General features: G+C 37.7%; 1 protein-coding gene and 1 non-coding gene across 7 annotated transcripts in view; both read right to left on the reverse strand.

Moving 5' to 3' along the window:
* The window catches only part of Senp1 (SUMO specific peptidase 1), a 58,730-nt gene that overhangs the window by 28,679 nt on the left and 7,004 nt on the right, over positions 1-23,047 (reverse strand). For 4 of the 6 annotated variants that reach the window (XM_041642744.1, XM_041642743.1, XM_041642740.1 and 1 more), the window contains 5 exons: positions 22,277-22,407; positions 21,027-21,111; positions 20,066-20,107; positions 15,318-15,477; positions 11,022-11,193 (listed from right to left, as the gene is read on the reverse strand). In XM_041642744.1, coding sequence (XP_041498678.1) covers positions 11,022-11,193; positions 15,318-15,477; positions 20,066-20,107; positions 21,027-21,111; positions 22,277-22,407 — 590 coding nt within the window. The remainder of the gene's footprint in view (positions 1-11,021; positions 11,194-15,317; positions 15,478-20,065; positions 20,108-21,026; positions 21,112-22,276; positions 22,408-23,047) is intronic. The other 2 variants (XM_041642742.1, XM_041642741.1) reach the window with 1 other exon arrangement.
* LOC121441531 lies at positions 7,950-8,056 on the reverse strand. Its single transcript, XR_005973471.1, has one exon. It is a non-coding gene; the product is annotated as a U6 spliceosomal RNA (small nuclear RNA).

Here is a 23,047-nt window from a genome sequence, read left to right on the forward strand (position 1 = left end):
CACTCCTCCCATATAAAACCATAGAGACAGCCATCCAGGCTGAGGATAAAGATCTTGCTATGCAAGAATCAGGATAAGAGTTTGGGGGGCTGGAGAGATGGCTCAGAGGTTAAGAGCATTGCCTGCTCTTCCAAAGGTCCTGAGTTCAATTCCCAGCAACCACATGGTGGCTCACAACCATCTGTAATGAGGTCTGGTGCCCTCTTCTGGCCTGCAGGCATACACACAGACAGAATATTGTATACATAACAAATAAATAAATATTAAAAAAAAAAAAGAGTTTGGATACCCAGAACTAACTAGATGCCTTTGGGAATGGCAGCTAGACTAGTTCTATTGGTGAGTTCAGTGTTCAACAGAAGGACCGACCCTGCCTCAACAAGTAAGGTGGACTGCTATGGAGAAAGACCCTTGACATCAGTTTGGGGCCTCTACATGCATGCCTGCACACCCATACAAACAAATGTATGTCCCATGTCCAAAAGGTTCCTCTACCCCCTACAACAAAGCCACCACCTAGCTCAAACACATAAGCCTGTGGGGACACTTCACACTCAAAACTTACCCACCAGAGACCCACAACAATTTAAATAAACGGATGAATGAAGAAGTCAGCTAAAGGCTCAGACACTCAGCAAAGGGATATTTCCAACACCATAGCAAAACAAAGGAAAACAATCTGAAAGGAAACTTTGGAGATTTTCACTTCTTAGAAAATCATTTTACTAAGGGCTACAGAAATGGTTCAGTGAATAGGGCAAAACCCTGCTGACTCACGCTTGATCGCTAGGACCTGAATAGGAGAAGGAAAGCACAGATGCCACCGAGTGCCATGATGTGTGAGTGTGCTTGTGCACACACACACACACACAAAACAAACAAATGTTTTAAAAAAGATGGCAGGACTCCGAGGACAGAGAGGGCCGGAGGAAACAAGCTCCACCGGGAGCAGAAGCCAGGAGCAAATCCAGCCCTGGGAGCCAACCCAGTCCTGGGACACTGGCAGGACAGGATTGAGCCAATGACCTGACTCAGAGTCTGCGATCTCCACCAGAACCGGAGTGGGACTGAACCAGTTACCCAAGACACAGAGAGAACAAGCTCCACCAGGAGCAGAAGCCAGGAGCAATCCCAGTCTCGGGACACAGGCAGATCAGGACTGAGCCAGCGAGCTCCACCACAAAAATCCAACTCCAAGCCAGCGTCTTCTGCAGGAGGAGATCCAGACCAAGATTTACAGAAACAGATTAAAGCCAGCAGCCTAGGCCAAAGTAGGACTGAGACAGCAAACTCCAAGGGAGCAGACCAAAGCACAGGAGCACTGAGCTGCCTCCAGGGACAGGAATAACCAACAGGATAAGTAGAACTGTGACAATGACTATATCATGAGGAACAACCAACCATCTGAGCTTTGGATTCACTGGCACCTAGAAGATTAATCACCAGAATCTCAGACAACCCCAACCACACCTATTAGAGGAAAAGATAAGTAGAAAAGGTAAGATCACATGCTATACCACAAAGAGCAACACAATACCAGTAAAACCTAAAGACCCTACAACAGCAAGACCTGAACAACCAAATATGGATGAACCAGAAGAAAATGATCTAAAAAATAACCTCAAGAGAATGTTTGAAAGTCTTAAAGATGAAATGAGAATTTACCTTAAAAAAATGGAGGAAAAAACAAACAAAAAGTTGGAAGATATCAGCAAATCACTTAAAGAAAACCAAGAAAAAGAACTCAAACATATAAAAGAAACTATTCAGGACTTAAAAACTGAGATAGAAAAAATAAAGAAAACACAAGCCGAAAGAATTACAGAAACAGAAATCATGAGAAAAAGATCAGGAACCATAAATGCAAGCATGAACAACAGAATACAAGAAATGGAAGAGAGAATCTCAAGCGCTGAAGATACAATAGAGGAAATAAACTCATCAGTTAAAGAAAACATTAAATCTAACAAAAGCTTAACCCAAAATATCCATAAAATATGGGACACCATAAAAAGGCCAAATCTTAGAATAATAGGTATAGAAGAAGTTCAACTCAAAGGCACAGAAAATTTATTTAACAAAATCACAGAAAACTTTCCCTACCTAAAGAAAGATATGCCTATGAAGATACAAGAAGCTTACAGAATACCAAATAAACTGGATCCAAAAAAAGTCCTCTCACCACATAATAATCAAAACACTAAACATACAGAGTAAAGAAAGAATATTAAGAGCTGCAAAGGAAAAAGGCCAAGTAACATATAAAGGTAGACCTATCATATCAGAATTACACCTGACTTCTCAGTGGAGCCAATGAAAGCCAGAAGGTCATGGTCAAGCATTATGCAGACATAAAGAGACCATGGATGTCAGCAAAGACTACTATACCCAGTGAAACTGTTGATCACCATAGAAGGACAAAACAAGATATTCCATGACAAATCTAGATTTCACCAATACCTAGCCACAAACCCAGTCCTACACAAAATACTAGAAGGAAAACTCCAACCCAAAGAAGATGGCTACACCAATAAAAACAGACAATTGATGATCTCATTATAGCAAATCTCGAGGAAGAAAAAAATGCACAAACTAATATCACCAACGATGAAAACTAAATTAACAGGAGATAGCAACCACTGGTCATTAATATCCCTTAATGTAAATAGACTCAGTTCACCCATAAAAAGGCACAGGCTAACAGGTTGGATACGAAAACAGAATCCATCCCTCTTATGCATACAAGAAACATATCTCAACCTCAAAGACAGACATTGTCTCAGAGTAAAAGGTTGGGAAAAAATACACATGTACTCACTCATAGGTGGTTTTTAAACATAAAGCAAAGAAAGCCAGCCTACAAACCACAATCCCAGAGAACTTAGACAACAATGCGGACACTAAGAGAGACTTACATAGATCTAATCTACATGGGAAGTAGAAAGTAGGAAAAGACAAGATCTCCTGAGTAAACTGGGAACATGGGAACCTGGGGGAGGATTGTAAGGGGAAGGGGAGAGACAGGGAAGAGAGCATAGAAAAATGTAGAGCTCAATAAATATCAATAAAATAAATAAAAATAAATATCCAACCTCAAAAAATAATAAACAAACAAATAAATAAAAAAGATGGCAAACCAGAGCACTAGGTACAGTTAGATATCAACAAAGAGAGGGAGAGAAGAAAAAGCAGTATTTTCAGCTGGGCGGTGGTGGCACATGACTTTAATCCCAGCACTCAGGAGGCAGAGGCAGGAGGATCTCTGTGAGTTCGATGCCAGTCTTGTTCAGAGTGAGTTCCAGGACAACCAGGGTTACACAGAGAAACCCTGTTTCAACAACAACAAAAATCAAAAAAAGAAAAAAACAGTATTTTCAAAATATGTATAAGTATTCCAATAAACTGGGAAAATTCAGAAGGAATGTATAAACCTCTGGCTATTTATATGACCTAATAAAACTGAACAATGAGGTATAACAATAACCTAAACAGATTAAAACTGATAATGAATCACTAATCAAAGTCTCCTAACAAAGAAAAGCCCAGGACCAGACATTCACTGCTAAATTCTTCCAGACTTAAGAACTAACATCAATGTTCTTCAAACTATTCCACAAAATAGAAAAGAAATAAATACTTCCCAACTCATAATATAGAGCCAATACTAGCCTGAGGTCACAACTGGATAAGAGCACAACAGAGAGGAAAATGATAAATGAAATCCTTTGAAGAATATCGATGTAAAGATCTTAAATAAGTTATTTCCAAACAAAATTCAACACATTAGAAATATCGTACACCATGACCAAGTTGGTTTTATTCCAGTGATGGAAAGCTGGTACCACACACAAATCAAGAAACATAAAGAGAAGTCAAGCTAAGTATCACAACATCATCTTGATAGATGCAAAAAAAAAAAAAAAAGAGTCTCTGACAAAGTTCAATGTCCTTTATGCCAAAAAGCCCTGAAGGAAAGACATGTCTAAGACCACATAATAAACTTACAGGCTTTATGGGGTATGTTGAATGGGGGAATACAGAAAGTATTTCTTCCAAAGTCAGGAACAAAACATGGGTGCTCATTGTTATTGATTTCTAGAGAGAGCACTAAGGCAAGAGAAAAGCATTACTAATGTGAAAGAAAGATGTCATCACATTACCCCCATTTGCTGAAGATATAATTCTGTACTTAAAAGACCCTAAAGACTCCATTAAAAGACTTTTAGGCTTGGTAAATACTTACAACAAAGTAGCAGCATAAAAACTAAATATACCCCATTTCCCCTACAGCCTTCTCCAAAGCTACTGAGGAGAAAGAATCATATATATGTCTGCTACCTGGAGTCTCCACTCTTTCAGCCTCTTTGTGTGCACTTTGGTGATGAACTGCTTCCTGCTGGTACTGAGGATTCTATCCATATAAGAATTAAACAGAAAAACAGCAGGAAGACTCTCATTACTGTCCAAGGGATTGATGATGATGAAGATAAAAAGATAACGCGCCTTTAATCCCAACACTCAGGAAGCAGAGGCAGGCGTATCTCTGAGTTTGAGGCCAGCCTGTTCTATAAGATCTAGCTACAGGACAGGCTCCAAAGCTACAGCAAAACCCTGTCTTCAAAAACCACAAAAAACAAAACAAAACAAACAAACAAAAGATAAAAAGAAACTAATTTAAAGATAAACTTGCCTGCAATAGACTGTGCATCAGAATATGGAGAAGTAATTCAGTTATAGGGTAACCAGTACACGAATATGCCAGTTCCTGACAGACACTGGATTAATGATGATCAGCTGAAGGATCACGGATCATAAGTGGTTGCTGTTCTCTGAAAGTTAATTGAGGATTTCCCTGCAATGAGTAGAATTTCCCTTCTGTCCCTTGTCACATTTTAAAACCCTCCCAGCTTGTACAATGCAACCACTGGGGTCTACTTTTAATTTGAACTAGTGTAACTTCTTCATGCTAAAAAGAGCTAAAAACAAAAACCAAAAGACCAAACACAAACAAAAAAGTAAAAAAAATCCACGTCAGGAAAACAATTCTATTCACAGAAGCTTCAAAGATACAAATGAGTGGCAGGGAAGGACAAATACAGAAAAATGTGGAGGAATAAATCTAACCAAACAGGTAAAAGACTTCTTCAATGAAAACTATAAAACACTAAAGAAAATGTAGACACTGAACATAGTAAAAACTCTCATGTGTGTGGATCAGCAGAACTAATACTGTGAAAAAAACTATTACTGAAAGTGATCTATAGATTCAATGACAACCTCATCAAAATTTCAATGTCATTCCTCACAGATATAGAAAGAAATCAATACTAAATGGGTATGGCGGCACATGAATACAACTGGTTATGGAGGCAAGGGAATCAAGAGTTCAAGGCCATCGTTGGCTATACAGACTGGGTTTCAAAAAACTAAAGGAAGAAAGTCAGAAAGAGAAACCGACCAACTAACTATCCTAAACTCATATGTAAGCGTGAAGGACACCAAACAGACAAAATAACCCTGGGCAAAAGGAGCAGCTCTAAAGCAGGAGAAAATCTATCATCAATTCCACGACAGGGCACAGGAGTGGAACCAGCATGTTGCCACCACAAAACAGAAGAAGGCATCCAGAAGTCACTCCGCACGGCTCTCAGTCATCTGATTCTCAAGGTCTCAAAAACACACTGAAGAAAAGTTCTAACTAATTCTTCTGGAAAAACTAGATGTGCACCTGTAGAAGAATGAAACTAGATTCCCAACTTTTCATGCTGTACAAAACAATTCAGAATCAAAGTTAAACCTTCACGGAAGACCTGAAAAGCAGTACCAGAGGAATTCTGAATTTAAAAATTGAGCTATAGGCCAGGTGTAGTGGCTCACGCCTTTATTCCAGTGGGAGGCAGAGGCAAGCAGATCTCTGTGAGTTCAAAACCAGCCTGGTCTACAGAGAGTTCTAGGACAGCCAGAGCTGCATAGTAAGGCCCTGGAATTGACTCCCAGGACTGCAAACACAATAAAATCCTTAAAAAAACAAACAATCCCCCAAATATGAAATGAGTACATAATGGAAGACAGTTCTCAAAAGAATGATAAATACAGGGGCTAGAGAGATGGCTCAGTGGTTAAGAGCATTGCCTGCTCTTCCAAAGGTCCCGAGTTCAATTCCCAGCAACTACATGGTGGCTCACAACCATCTGTAATAAGATCTGGTGCCCTCTTCTGCCAGAGTACTGAGAATACTGTATACATAATAAATAAATAAATCTTAAAAAAAAGAATGATAAATACATAAAATGTTCAACATCTCTAGCCATCAGAGAAACACACATCAAAACTGCATTGGGATTCTATCTCATTCCAGTCAGGACTGTCATCAAGAAACAACAAATACTCAATAGGATGGGGATGCTGTAAAAACCTTATGTGCTGTTGCAGGGAATTCCCACCAGGGAAATCAAAATGGAGGTTCCTCAAAAACCTAAAAACAAATATTATATGGTTCTGTTACTCTACCCTTGGCTATATATCCAAAGGAATCAAGATAGTAATCAACATACAATAAAGAAATCTAGGGCTGGGGAGGAGGCTCAGTGGTTAGGAACACTAGCTGCTCTTCCAGAGAACCTGGGTTCAATTCCCACCACACACATGGTGGCTCACAACTACCTTTAACTCCTCTTCCAGGAGATCCAACACATTCTGCTTTCTAGGGCACCAGGTTTGTAAGTGGTGCACAGACAAGCAGGTAAGATAACTGTACACATGAAATTAAACATTTAAAAAATAAGAAATCTGCATTAACATGTTTATAGCTACACTACTCACAATAGCCAAGTTAATGCATCAGCCTAGTTATCCATGAGGGATTAACAGAAAAAGGAAGTAAGATACATAGACACAGACACAGACACACACACTGGACTATGATTCAGCTTTAAAAAATGTGAGCATGTTGTTTGTAGAAAGATGAATGGAACTAGAGATCATCATGCTAAATAAGAGTGACTTAGACAAATTCGTGTTTTGTGTCAGATGCAAACTTTAGATGTAGGGTGGTGGGTGGAAATGGAGGTATACACCTTGAATTCCACTACTTTGGAGGCTGAGACAGGAGGACTGCTGCAAATAAAGGCCACTCTGGGCAGGCCAGGACCTTGTCTCTAAATAAATAAATAAAATTAAAAAAAAAAAGAAAGGAGTGGGGCAAAGAACTAATACGACAAAGAGAAGGGCCTGGGAAGAGAGGGTAACTGGGAGCTTATATGATCAAATACATACATGCATGTGCCACAATGAATATATACTAACATAGATCAGAGACTCTCATATAGGAAGGATTTAAGAAGACTAAAAGATATACATCTTTAAAAAGGTTTACTTAGGTTTCAAGCAGCTTGGCCAACAAGAAAATGTTGCTTGGGACAATTAATGGTATGCAGCTTCTAAAAAGAACACAGTTCACAGTGGTTAAGAGATTTTCTGAAGGTGACAATTGCACTGGTGAATAAAGTCCACATACGTTCACCCACACTCACATGGAGTGGAGTCTATTAACAACAAGTGAGTAAATCCTGCATTTGGTGGCAGTTCTATAGGAGTACAGTATGAAACTGAGATGTAAGACTGTAAAAACATGAGAACACAAAATTAATTTCAGCAAGCTAATAACCTATTATAAATTACTATAATTTAGAATCTTCATAGTCTCTCCATTCCATTTTGCATAATGTAATAGCTTTACATATAAATGAATCGGAAGCAAAATGGTTAAAAATGTTTCTGCTAAATCCAAAATGTTTGGTTTTTAGTGAAACTACTACTACAGCATCCCACAAGGAAGAGAGTGGGGGCACCCTCCCTCCAGAACACAATGCTCCAGCCACAGAATGCAGCTCAGGGACTATCTCAGCTCAGTACCTAACTACAAAGAAAGACTTGTGGTTTTCTTTTTTTTTTATATGGAACGGTTCACAAATTTGTGTGTTATCCTTGCGCAGGGGCCATGCTAATCTTCTCTGTAGCGTTCCAATTTTAGTATATGTGCTGCCGAAGCGAGCACAAGACTTGTGGTTTTCAAACCATCCCTCCACATTTATTTATTACGTGTGGAGGGACAGCACTCAGGTTGTCAGGCTTGCTGGCAGGCACTTTTATCTGCTGAGCCATCTCATGGTCCTTGACTTACATTTCTACTACTTAAACTTTTTATTGCCACACCATTTTCTCCTTTCAAACACTTACGTTCTCTATTACAGTACAGCATAGGCCTACAATAGCTCAGAGTGCTCTACATTTGTGCAGCTAACACAGTGGTACCATGTGGCTGAGGTTAAAATCATTTGAATGATGCTAGACAACACTCTGAATCGATAGCTGTACAGTTACTACTTGTACATTTTTAGCCATTTTAAAATCCCCGTTTTGGCCCTGTTTTAAAACTGACCATAGCAGTGGTGATAACTTAACCATCAATTTTGGGCATAGCAGTACATTCCAGAAGTTCAAAGACAAATCTCAATTCTTAACTAGATATTAATACACCATCTTCCTTCCTTACCCTAAGCAAAGCAAAAATTCTTCTTGTAGATGTCAACATTTCTATGTTTTTTTTTTTTTTTACATTTTGTAAATTCTCAAAAAAAGTTCTCTAGTTCCAGCCAGGCATGGTGGTGCATCTTTAATCCCGGCACTTGGGAGGCAAAGGCAGGTGGATCTCAGTGATTTTGAGGACAGCCTGGTCTACATAATGAGTTCTATGACAGCAGAGCTATATAGGAGACCCTGTCTCAAAAAAACAAAACAAAACAAAAAAACCCCACAAAACAAAATCTCTAGTTCTAGTGAGGAGAAAGTATTATGTCTGCATTACCAGTAATAGTAATAATTAAATAAACAATTTGTTGAACATTTGCTAATAATGTTTGTTCTAATATTTCATCATACTTGTATGGGTTATTCTCAACTACAAGTGGTTTAACTGGAGAAAACAAACCAAAAATCCTTTGATCCAAAATTTCCTACACCTCATTCCATAGCTGGGGTTCAACCCTCATCCATCTCCCTGTGCTGCAAACAGAAGGGGATCTCCAGCTCCACTCTCCACTCACCCAGTCTGTGGCTAGAAGAAAAAATGTACTTGCTTAGCCCAAGTTCTTGGGATGGCAGTGGAGGTGACAGGAAGCAAGAAGTTAGGAAGAGATGGGAGGTGAGTGACAGGCTGACAGATAACTTCCAGAGCCTGGGGTTCCTCTAGGAGGCTCTACTTAGCTGCTATGCTGCTGCTTCTCCTTTCCCAGACAGCCTTTCTATAGCTCATTCTAGAATAAACACAAACTCTTCAAGTCCAGAAATTAAGGAGAAATTACCCTAGGGAAGGTGGCTCACACCTGTAATCCCAACACTTGGGAGGCTGAAGCACGAGAACCAAGAATTTGAAGCCAGCTTGGACTATACAGTGAGTTGAAGGCCAGCCTGGGCTACTGAGTGAAACCTTCTCAATAAAACAAAAACAAAAAGGAAAACTACTTATGTGTATATCAAAACACACTTGGTACAAAATTCAATAATGCAAAAGATGATGTATAAATTATTTGTGTTGAGAAGTCAGTTGAGTAGTAACCATGAACAAGGCTCTGGGCTCAGTTTCCATAGCAACCCTCCACTGCCCTCAAAATTAATCTCCCTTTTACGCTTGTCGCTTAGCTCCATTACCAATGGCAAATGTTCCAGTTTCTTGCATAGTCTTTGCTCTATTAAATATTATTCTGTCATTCTTCTTGGATACAATACAAACTTAAAACTCCGGAGAGCACATTCTTACTGAACATTTGTCACTTTCAAATAGTCATCCATCTTCAATTAACAAACTCCATAATTATCTAGCAATGCTAGGCAGGAACCGTATCACCATGTGTGTAAAGGAAGCACAGCAAAAACACTTCAGAAGACCTGCACTGAGACCTGCTATACTGTTAACAGCCAGCTGACTTTTCTTTCCAAACCCCTAAGATATGAATACAAACTCACCCTTACCTAGTTCACTGGACTAAAAGAACTCAATCATTTATTTAATATACTAATATATGGAAAGCACACTAAAACACTACTGTACAAATATAAGGTCATCATTATTCATTTGTATCTCTATAGAAACAGTTAAAACCAGTAAGATACAAAATAAATACGTAATACACATACCTTTTGCTATGCCAGTTATAGGTTATATTACAGTCAGTCTCACCCTTTAGGATACTGTGTGGAAAGGACAACTCAAGTGTCAATAGAAAAGCTTTCTTTTGAGAAAGTCTATGACCTCCAAGACCCTGCTCATAATGACAAGAGGTAAATAAATTTAACTGAGTTTAAAAAGTAATCTCTCTCTCTCTCTGTGTTCATATGTATGCATACACACGAGAGCATGTGCAAACATACACACAGAAGCCATAGTTAACTCCGGTGTTGTTCAAGAAGCTGTGTCTTGTTTTTGAGACATGTCTTTCACTAGTCTGGAAGGCACCTGCCCATCTCTGGCTCCCCACATGTACCACCATGTCTAGCTTTTTATGTGAGGGCTGGGAACTGAACTTAAGTCCTGATATTGATGGAAATCACTTCGATGAGTAAGCTACCTCCCTCACCCCTAACTAGCTTTTTAAAAACTAATTTCTTTTTATTGTATATTTTGTTTTTAAATTGAAGAAAACTGTTCCTAGTAAGAAGAGTAGATATCTGCTGATCAAATATCTACTGATCAAACCAGTTGAGCTAAGTTTACAGATTCACTGAAGAAAACAATAGTTCTGAAAGGCTATGAAACAATGGGGACAGAAGACTGTAGGAAAATAAAGCTCTTCCAACATTTTAGGACTTAAGGCAAAATTTCCAACAGTAATTATGGGAGAAAAGGCATAAAGAGGATTAGGTAAGTACAATGGTTCATATGTGTATGGGTGAGAGCAACAAATGGCTCATTGCAAGAAGGGCCCTAGCTGCTCTTCTCATCAATGGCTGCAGCTTTTCCTTACCTCTTCAGCTGTGCTGAAATGTCGCCTCTGAATTTTCTTAGGGCTTAAAATACTTCGACGACATGAACCACTCCAGGATGGACTTGGGACAGGCTTAATAGGAAATGACTTTTCATATGCAGATACATGGCAGTGATGATTTGACTTTCCTGTAAAGGTGTTTGATAACCCACTAAAAAAAAAAAAAGTTTGTAAGAAAAGAAAAACTTAGTGATTATTTCCAATTTTAAGAAATAATAATAAAAACAGCTAGAATGACAGATGCACATTTGTGAGAAATATGTAAAATATAACACACGAGGTTAAATAAGAGGTTCTGTCTCTTAAAAGATCTTAAGATTGCTAAATCAGCTGGGTGGTGGCACACAGCTTTAATCCCAGCACTCGAGAGGCAGAGGCAGGCGGATCTCTGTGAGTTCGAGGCCAGCCTGGTCTACAAGAGCTAGTTCCAGGACAGGCTCTAAAACTACAGCAAAACCCTGTTTCTAAAAACCAAAAAAGAGAGAGAGATTGCTAAATCATACATTTATCAAATAATTAAAACTTTTTCTTGGATCCACAATCTAGAATGAACCAAATAGCAAGCAATATAGCATGAGGGAGAACAAAGCAGATTAGTCTTTGTTGGAAAACCTAGAGTGGAGGCACACTAACCACATACACATTTTTTTTTTTCCTACCATACTTCATTTCTATTCCACAGTCTTGTCCCTAAAGCAGTTTGGAGATACTTTAAACATGTAAGGATGAATCAAGCTGAGGTCTCACAACTGAACTTTTACAGTGAATTTTAATTTCCTCCTTCCTCTCCTCCATCAAGAAAAGCAACCAAAAGATGTTTTTTTCCAAGCTATACAGCACACTCTGTGATCTACAGGCTGTTTGGCACACTCTGTGACCTACCAGTTATACAGCATACTATGGATTCTTACTATCTGAGCCCTTCCTAGTGGTTTTCCCACTGACATAAAAAACTACCTTTGTGAACTCAAAACCTTACTAGTTTAAAGCTTTCCCTCCTTAAATGATTCTTTCTATCTGCCATTACCTAGTGTACTTACTCTGACCAAAATGAATTTTTCTTATATTTCATTCCCCTTTAAGAACTCAAACAGTTGAATAGCTGACTAAGCTAGATTCAGTAAACTAAACTAATTATATGGTCTGAAGCTAAAGAACACCAAAAAGCAAATATACTCTCTAACTTTTCAAAACCTATGGATTTTTAAGTTAATACAGAGGAAGAACAAAGGACTCAGATTTCAGCTCAGGCTTATGCTCTTAGGCTGGGAGGACACAGTTAACAAGAAAGCAGTAGCAGTGCAAGTGTCTGGGAAAGGCAAATTGGTTTTCTACAATGTCTTTTGTATCTAAGCTTCCTCAAGTGTGTTTTTTTCAACATTAAAATAACCAAACAAAAAAAGGTATGAAGATACCTTGCAGTGCCAGTAAACAAGTATCCTACCATATTTAATAAGGTTGCGTCTACCAGAGTCAGAAGCAAGTTCGAAGGGGAATGTGGCAGGGAAACCACATCACTAAAATGCAAACAAGCAAGTACCCCACTTCCCAGCTACTCTGGGTCACAAAACCAATGCTGTCACAATATTAGCACTAACAAAATAACAAGGATGGGCTTGGTGTCCCAGGCCTCTATGTCCAGCTAGCTATTCAGGAAGCAACAGCAGAAGAATTACAAGTTCAAGGCCAGCCTGGTGACTTAGGAGACTGACTCAAGCAATAAAAGGGGCTGGGATGCAGCTCAGTACAGACTTTGCCTAGTAGCACCAAACCAAACAGGACAATAAAAAGAACAAAGAACACTTAAGGGGAATTTTTAAAAATATTTAATTCAACATAATAATTTAAATTCATTTAAACTGTATGAAGTAGTCATTTTTTAAACTTACTTTGAAAACTGGAATTTAAAAAAGAACTATTCATTTATACTACCTTTCCCATAATAGACAATGTATTTCAGAGAAATCAAACCTTAACTTATGAAAAAAAACAGTGCCAACTAATAAGAAGAAACAACAATAAAAAGTTTCATTAATTCTAAATATCAATAGGTAAGAATTTCCGATTGATATTAATAATTACTAAAGGATTAGATAAAATGAAATTGTTCACTTACATAATGCCAAGTAACCACATTCAGGTTATATTCAAATCATACAAATTCTAAGTGTATAAGCAGGGACCAGATTGTCAATTTACCATCACTAACGACAGAAAAACTGGCACAAGACAGCATCTGTTTTCTAGTGTGGGATAACGCAGTATCATTATTTCTTTGAGTCAAAAAAATTAACTTACAAAAAGCACAGGGAATGGACAATAAAACTGTGATACCATGAAGACCTATCAAAACCAAAGGGCAGCTACACAGGAAAAAGTCATGCCATTATTAAAACACCAACAACCTATCCCTTGGCTCCTGACCCCAGCCATTCTAGACTACAAGAGAATTAAGGGAGACAACGGGTAAGTGTGATACTGCATAGGACATTGGTTTGGATAAACGAGACATAAATGATACTAAAAAAGCAGGGGACAGAAGAGTATGCACAGCATGGGGCTGATGAAACGGTTTAAACAGTAAAGGTACTTGTTGTATGAACCTGATAACCTAAGGATCCCTGGAACCCAAGTATAAGTGGAAGTATCAGCTTCACCAAATTGTCCTCTAATCTCCACATGGATGCCAAACTCATATACATATCACATACTAACAATAAATTAATACTTTAAAAAAAAAGAGTATGCACAACATGAACTAATCTTTGAGAAAAGATCTAAAGATAACAAAGATATCTGAAAGAAAAGATTTTTACAAGTGTTGTCCTCTGGTAGAAATGTGATGTTTTATTTTTATTTTTGCTGATTTGTATTTTTAAATTTTTTAAAAAGCATATGTATTTTTTCTATAACATCATTAAAAATAACAATACGATGTTATCAATTTTTAAAAAGCAACTTGTTAAATAATACATGAACTTTTATTGAGGACTAAGACCATGCATTGCATAGTGTACATAAGTGCACTATGTGTACCTACGGGACAGGCAGAGACAGGAAGAGGCTTAGGAGGAAAGATCAATGGGAGGAGGAGCTTGTGGGGAGCTCAAGTTTTCCCTTTTTTGTCAACACTTTAATTTTTACAGCATGAATGTACTAAATTGTATATGATTAAAAAATTAAAAACTGGTGAAAATTACCCCTAAGAGTCATAACATATATTCCCAGAATCCATGTGCTGATAATCTCCAGGAAAATAAAAGCCATTCTGTTGGTTTCAATCAATCATGAAGCTCAGTTAACCAGGAAGCTAAATGACTTCACATTCCTCAGATATATACAGAGAAGTTAAAAAGTTAGAAGAAGAAAAACTTTATTAATGCATGGGCTGGGAGCCTGGAAAATCTGTAATCTCTGGACCTAGGTGTTAGAGGCAGAAGGATCAGAAACTCAATGTCATGCTTGCCCACATACTGAGTTTTGAGTCCAGATTGGGCTACATTAGATTTCATCTCCAACAAACAAAATAAATATACTGATGGGCTGGGAATATAGTTCAGTGGTAGAGAACTTGCTAGTGTACACAATTCCCTGGGTATGATTTCCCAATACTGTCAAAATTTAAAAATAAGCCGGGCGTGACGGCACATGCTTTTAATCCCAGTCAGCACTCAGGATGCAGAGGCAGGCAGATCTCTGTGAGTTTGAGCCCAGCATGGTCTACAGAGCGAGTTCCAGGACAACCTGGGCTACACAGAGAAACCTTGTCTTGAAAAACAAAACCAAATAATAATGATAAAATATCTGAAGTACCTGTCTTTAATGACCAGTATAACCTTGGAAAGGGAACAGGTGTAAGGTTCTCTATGACCTCTCCTTCCTAAGAGTTACAAGATACTTGGCTCTAACTAGTTCAGACGTGGAGCAGATTCAAGTCAGCTCACGTGAAATGCTGTAGACTCTGCCACTCAAATTTCAGAGACTCATTTAATTTCCATTTTAAAATTTAGCAGACTATTTGAACACTATCCCAAAGAGTCTGAAACATTTACACCCACCAGGACTTCCTTCAATGGTGTCCCTTTTAAAAAATTTACAATAGTTGATTATTATCCAAATTCAACACGAAGGAGATATAGATTTGTGTATCTCATTATGGTGTAAAGACCTAAAATAGTATTACTCATTGAGAATTCCAATGCACATCTATCTTATAGCCTTTCCCTTATATCTGAAGAAAGGTTTGAGAAGTAGGTAAACAAAAAAAAACCTAACCTTGAGGTCTTCCGGGTTTCGAGGTAAAGACTTCGGCTATTTCTGGATTTTTGTAATGTTGAGACTGATGCCGGAGTGGAGTTTCTCCACTGTCCATTTGCACTTTGACCAAAGGTTCCTGTGTCATCTGAGCCAAGGAAACTGTCTGAGGAGGGGTTATCTAAAATAAAATAAAATCTGAATAAGTTGAACAAATAACTAGATCTAGGTCTTTCATGATTGCAACCATGTTCCATCCATCATTGCATTCCACATTAACGCAGCAGATCACCATGTCTCTCATGGACAAAGATCCCAGTCTCAACTGCCAATAATCTGCAGTAAGGGAACTTCTACAAACTATAATTGATTCAGCCATACTAACCTGAAAATTGATGAGGAGCTGAATCCTGCCACAGCCATGTGCCTTATCTGCATCAATGTGACTCCGTGGTGTCCACCAAAAGTCAACATTTTACCCCAACTATATCTTGCAAGCACTCCCAGGCCTGGGCCTGAAAGAAGGTAGGCCAGACCAGTAAGAAAGCAAGTGGAGGGCCAAGGAGATCGTAATTCAAATGAACAACAGTTATCGCTTACTAAGCAGCCGGTGTCACTTCTTCTGTATGGTTATCATGTCCCAGACTCAGGGAATCTCACAGAGTACAGATCTAAATGCTGCTTATACTGGTTGGCTTATGGCAGGAATGATTACTATTTATACCTCTGGTTCCAGGACAATCTTTAGAGGCTTTTCTAAAGCCACAGTTATCATATATATCATCAATACTCCAATCCTTGCTACTGCAATCAGACTAAAAATTTATTATTTTAACTTTATGAATTCTGGATTATAAACTAGAATGATAAAAACCTCTTGAAGTTTTAGTTAGAAGCAGAATAACATCTATGCCTTCCTCTCTCTGTCAGGAGAACCAGATAAATTAAAACAGTTCTGATAAAATAACTCCAGACATTATGCTACGGAATTCTAAGGAGCATCAGTGGAAAACTAAGAACAATAATTCTCTCTCATCAGAATTCTTGTCTTATACTAATGACATTCTGAAAGGACATTAACAGAGAACTCTGTACAACAGTACACACTTACATTATTTAAAGTATTTAGGGCGGGTATGGTGATACACACCTGTAATCCCAGGATGTGAGAAGCTGAGGCAGGACAATCACGAATTTAAGGCCAGCTTTAGCCACAGTGAGACTGTCTCAACACATGTGCACAAGCACACACACGTTTGTCTGCTTTTAATACTCTAGCCCAATAAAACAGCCTTAAAAAAGAGGCTACTTAAGGAAACTATGAAAATAGGATTTGGGGCAAACAGGGCAAGGAGGAGAAAAAGCAATTCATGGTGCTATTAGTATCAAATGATTCACCAGTCAATGCAGTCACTTAGGCTTACAATTAAAGTAAGTAAATTGATTTTCAAAATGAATCAGAACTTTCCTCCTCCGTAATAAACAAGTGGACTTAACATATGACTACTGTTACTCTAAGGACAGATTTGAGTTGTAGCAAGAAACCCAGAAACAATGCTTGCTAAATGCAAAACAGTAACAGTAGGAATAATCATCTTTCGCACTTCTTGCTAAATGATCTAACCAAAGATGTCTTGAGGAAGAAATAAGTTAAAAAATATAAATCTTCTTGATAGACATGAAATTTGAGATCTAGGATAAGTCAGAATAGCCTTCCCTAGAGTACTCACTGGAAGGGGAAAGCATGGGCTCAGGCAGGGGTCTAGCCCCAGCTAATGGCATCACTAAAGAATCCTCTAATCACTGGTGAGGACAAGGGACTGATAACAGACTGCAAATCTTTTTTTTTTTTTTTTTTAAGAAACATTTAACCTGCATTTATTTTGTCATCACTAAGAAATTAGAGCTATAAAGCCAGAGACAAGAAAATTTATCATGTGCTCATATATGCATACAAAACCAGAGTACAATGAAAATGTAATTGTGGTTATGTTCTAATAAAACGACTCAGTGTTTTTCTCTGCAAGTTTTCTGCAGAAATGGGCACTATGTTTATGAACATAATAAGTTGAATTAAAAACACAAGAGTGGCCGGGCAGTGGTGGCGCACGCCTTTAATCCCAGCACTCGGGAGGCAGAGGCAAGCAGATCTCTGTGAGTTCGAGGCCAGCCTGGTCTACAAGAGCTAGTGCCGGGACAGGCTCCAAAGCTACAGAAAAACTAAAAAAATAAAAAATAAAAACACAAGAGTGTCCCACTGCTCAGAGGTTCATTGCTGACCTCTCCTCAAGCTCTTACTTATGAAATCTATAATAAACGTCTCTCTATAACTCAAAAAATGAAAAAAGAAAAACAAAAAAAGAAAAGACAAAGAAAGAACCTGTCAGATAATCGTTCATTGTGAAAGTAACCCTTTATTTTTCCTGCTAACAAAACCTACTACTACATGTTACCTTAGTTACATAATGAACATTTTCTGAAGATACTGATAAATTTAAAGCAATAGAAAATTCTTTTTGTCTCAACCTATTTTTTTGGTTGTTGTTGATGCTCTTTTGGATTAAAAATACTTTAAAATTTTTCCAGTGTGCTCTTCATAAGACTGGCTATTAAAAAAAGTCAAAGTGTGCATTTATGTTTTCTAAACAACTCAGGAAAGTCACTCTTGTTAATAATCTGAGTAGACTTTCTGAAAGGCTTTATCCAGAGACAGGTCCGACAGAACAATAAATAGTCAGCTTCAGATTCTACAATGTGGGCTTTCCCATTTGTATTTTCACCTTGGTAGAAGATAGAGCATGGCAGAACAGACGAACACAGCAGCACTAGATGAGAAGGCTACAGCAGGTACCTGGACCCACACTTCATCCCATCAGCAAGGTGGATTCAAAGGCAGATAGAACAGAAAAAGGTGTGCAGGGTTTGTAATGAATCGGAATGGGCATGGCAAAGGAAAAAGGTTTTAAAGTACCTGGTAAAAAAAGAGCTTTGTTTCTGTTTGCTACTTAGGGCCTTGGGTATGTGTGTTAGATGTAAAATTCCGATTGTAAGGTCTGTGGCATGCCAGAAGATTGTGAACTAAGTGAAACCTGATAGACGAACAGATCGTTTCAGGCTGTAGATAGCACATGGAGAATGAGCATAACAGAAAGCTCAGTATTCCTTCTTCAGCACGACTTAATTATTCAGTTATTTTTCTCTCATGTACAAATACAAAAGAGTATTTTAAAAATACTTTTATTTTCTTAAAAAGGTCATAAATTCAAATGAGAAATAAATGTTATTGAAAGATTTTTGGTATGGGGATCAACTTGTAGAATGATGATAAACACAGGAAAAATGTAATAATTCTCAACAATTTGTGCCTGCTAAGTAGAAAGCCAGGAATCTGGTCAAATATTGCCACAGTCAAGAAAAAGAGGATCTGGGGTAATCTCTGGTATATCTTTGTCAGTATTAAGGTACATCTAAAATTTAAGAAAAAAACTATATATTGCACAAATAATAAAAATCCAGAGGCAGATATTAAGGTTCTACCTGAAGTTCAGAAAAGCAAAGCAGCCAAACCACTAGAGAGCTCTTACCTCTATGAAATCTTCAGACTGAAAAAACAAGTTCCTGTCTCATCCTGCCTTATGTCTCTCTAGTGCTGGAATTAAAGGTGTGCATCACCACCACTGCCTGGCCTGTATGGCTGACTAGTGTGGCTGCTTTGCACTGACCTTCAGGCAAGCTTTATTTATAAAAACACAAATAATATATCACTATATGAATGCTTTTAAGTGATGTTATTAATAATAATTAACAATAGCAGAGGTGTAGTGGACTTAAGATGCAGGAAAAATAATGACACAAATTAAGGCACTGGGCATTCATCCCAAATCATAAAACCTTGAGGGACAATTGTACTTCAGAATTATAGACTTGGAATTTTGGCAAAATAACCTGTTATTCTACATAACACTTGTCAGTGTAAGTTGGAGCAGCCCTCTATAAACAAATATTGGTACAGGCAGCAAAAATGGGTATGTACTTTTTAATAGGAATCAGTGAAGTCAAAACAGAGAATTCATACTAATTCATGTAGGTTTTAATGTCAAATCTAAAAAAAAAATGTTTTTTAGAGTTTTTGGAGTTTGAAACTACACATAGGGGATTATGATTGTGCACAGCAATGCTCAGATTAAAAATTAATAAAAACAATAAATATGGGCAAGAATATGTGAACATATAGAGAACAAAAAAATACAAACTTTGTGTTATAAAGATTTTTATGTGTCAAATCATATAATGTGTACCACGAATATATGCAGAGATAAATCAAAAGAGGCCAAAGAGAGTGGAGTTAAATAAAATTTGGTTTTAGTCAAGGGGTTTAAGTCTAATTTTCTATACAACTATTTATTATTTTCAACCCAATAGAAAGCTTCTATCTAAAGGAAAACTGGCATATGAAATTACAAGCAAACACAGCATGATTCAAATGGAAATATTAATGATCTGATTTTATTAACTACTCAAATGTTTTTTTTCTGTAGGATTAATAATGAACTATTTATCACACCACATTTTTCTTCACAAAAAAAGCCCTTTTTAATAATGGCAAAGGAGTTACTTTCAGAGTCTTTTTACAATTGAAATTATTCACACATACTATGTAAAGGCCACTGCCCATCCCAAGGAGAAAGCTAGTGCCCAACATATAGTACCACCCACCTAAATAACACACACTTAAATATAATATAAGTCTAAAAGAACATCATACTAACGTCTTTTTAGGGGAGGAGATCTCATCTTGCTGACAAAGAATCCTGAGGAAGCCAAATAATAATAATTATTATTATGTGCAAATTTATAATAAGCTTATCTTTACAAAAAAAAAAAACCCTCTCATGTAGGCAGGCTCTACGGTATTCCTACTATTCCCATACTTGTGGTCTAATGGGATTTGAAGTGACAGAGCGAAAAGACCTGGGAAGACCACTGTAATGTTGCAGAGTCACAGTGCCCAGAGACGGACGGGCAGTCTTAGTTATCAGGTCAGAGGCAGACAAGGACGCCGGCCAGGGATAGGAGTCACTTAGCGGATGCTAGCTTCTACTCTGGATCCCAGGTTGAGCAGAAAGAAAGTCCTTGAATACACAAGCACATGGCTGTGGCAGGCGCTAGGCAGACATGTAGCTAACATGTCCTGCCCTGACGGAGGAACAAACCTGGACAGAAATCAATTTTCAGGTTTAATTGTTTCAAGAATAGAAATAAGTTAGCCATGTGGCTTAAATCAATACGAAACAAATACCCTTTGTATCACATATACATAGTAAAAAATAAAATAAAACAAAACAAAAAACAAAGCCATTTTACTTTCTATAATGAAAGAGACAAAGAGGAGAAAATTCAAAAAACTTTCCCACTCAAAAATTAGTATTTGGTTGACATTAAATTCAAACTATTATAGCAACCAAAACCATACACATAAATAACTATAACTAAAATGATGCTGTAATGGAAAAATGCCATGTTGCTTTGGAAAATGCTTTCACTTCTTATTTTTGACAGTGTTGGGAAGGAAACTCAGGGCTCTGAGCACAATAGGTAAGTGCTCTACCACCAAGTCACATCCCAATTATACCTGATCATGCCTTCACCTTTAGAGATGGTAAACACAGATATTTCTATGAAGAAACGTGAAGGGTGTGCAGTGAGCTGAATACAAGCAATGGGCCATACCTGAATAGTAATCTGGATTATAAGCTGCACTTCTTGTAGAACATGAGGAAGGTCGGTCCAAAGTCCCCTGCCTAGAAGGCAGGATCTAAAACACAAGATTGCTTTCTCAAATCATAATTTTGACAATAAAAGAGAATAAAAGTCTATACTAAGGAAAACATCATTAAACAGGACTATGATATACTTTGCAACTCAATATACTATGTATATATTTATTATATTATAAATAAGCTGTATACTAACAAGAAGAAGACAATTTGGTGAAATTTACTCAGATTTCAGGGGAAGATGGGACGTAACTATTTGCTCTACAGCTTAAAGGATGATCACTGGATGGTATATCTGCATTTACTGTATTCTATCAGAAACTAAGTTATAACAAGTCACAGAAGCTGAGAGTATCAACTTGGTTTTGATTCTTTTGGACACTTTACAGACCACCTCTTCAAGTACAAGATGTAAGAATATATGCAACACTCACATGACTATGGGGGACCAGTGCCTAATCTACTACACATAAGCAGATTCACACAGCAACAAATCATCTCATTCAAATTTCCACAGGCTTTCCTACTGAGCAAGACTATTTTCTTTGTTTTAATTTTAAAAATTACAGTTATTTATTGCACATCCCATGGCATAAGTGACAAGGTCAGAGGATAACTTGAAGGAATCAAACTAGGGTAATCGGGCTTGGCAGAAAGTTTCTCTATCTGCTGAGCCATCCCTGGCCTAAAACTACTGTTTCAATAGTGTTCCTGTTATTTTAGTATGCATATAAGTCAGCTAGGGATGCTTTTACAATACAGCTTCTGTTCCAGCGGGAGATGTTCAGATTCTGTATTTTCACCAGGTCCCTGGCAATGCACATGCTGCGTTCTGGGCCAGACCTTGAAACACTGTGAATTATATCACAGCCAAAGCTCCTCATAATGGCTGTGTATCGCCCCTTAGCTAATGCTTAGTAATTTTAAGACTTAGTTTAAAAGAAGAAAGATCTATGTGTCAATAGTTTAATATCCTGAGGAACAATGAAGAGCTTTCTAAAAATACTGTTCTTAATTCACATGTCATCTGTTTTGTCTTAACTTTTTTTTTTTTAATCTTAAACCAAGCAGAAATCCAAACACTAAAATTATTCTAAAAAGCTCACATGCTTGGATTTTTTAGTGTGGCATTCACACTGTATCAGATGACTACTTATAATGAACAAAACTATTAGTTTAGTAAAGGAAAAAATGATTCCTAACCTGCTGGTCAGAAAGTGAAAGCTGGTCCTTGGGAAAATGTGACTGTGGCAGGAGATGGGTTTTGAAGGTGGAGTTGTGGTTCACTAAAGTTACTTCTCCAGCATCCATCTTCACCCCGTCGGCAGTGTCGTCTAGGGAAAGAGTTCAGATTAGATCAAGTAACACAATCCTTCAAACATACTTTCCTATGAGTCAATCTTTTCACCTAATAAAAATGATTCTCAAAGAATTATATAGTCAAATAAAACCCTCTTTAACATGTGAAGACACTGGCCAGTTTAGAATTGACTGATACCATCTAACAAGTAGCTCAAAACCTACACAAGACTAAAAACAGTCTGATTAATAGTTCTTAAAATAATGAAATTTCCCCCAAAGAAAACTTCTAATGTTTTAAGTATAATAGATTTAATATTGGGCTGGAGAGATGGTTCAGAAGTTAGGAGCACTGACTGCTCTTCCTGAGGTCCTGAGTTCAATTCCCAGCAACCACATGGTGGCTCTCAACCACCTGTAATAAGATCTGGTGCCCTCTCTGGCATGGAGGTATACAAGCAGTAGGAACATTGTATACACAATAAATAACTCTTAAAAAACAAATAAATAAATTTAAAATTTAAAAAAATAGGATACTGGGCAGAGCCATGCTCTACAAGTTGTAGGTACTTGCAAAGCAAAGACAGACCAGCAGACCCTGAGTTTGGGATCAGCATGGATGGCATAGCAAGCCCTATCACTTAGAAAGGGAAGAAGTGAGTGTTCATCACCATT

The sequence above is a fragment of the Microtus oregoni genome, unplaced genomic scaffold (genome assembly GCF_018167655.1).
Source record: "Microtus oregoni isolate MIOR12 unplaced genomic scaffold, Mior012 000077F_ref0000221, whole genome shotgun sequence".
Lineage (NCBI taxonomy): Eukaryota > Metazoa > Chordata > Mammalia > Rodentia > Cricetidae > Microtus > Microtus oregoni.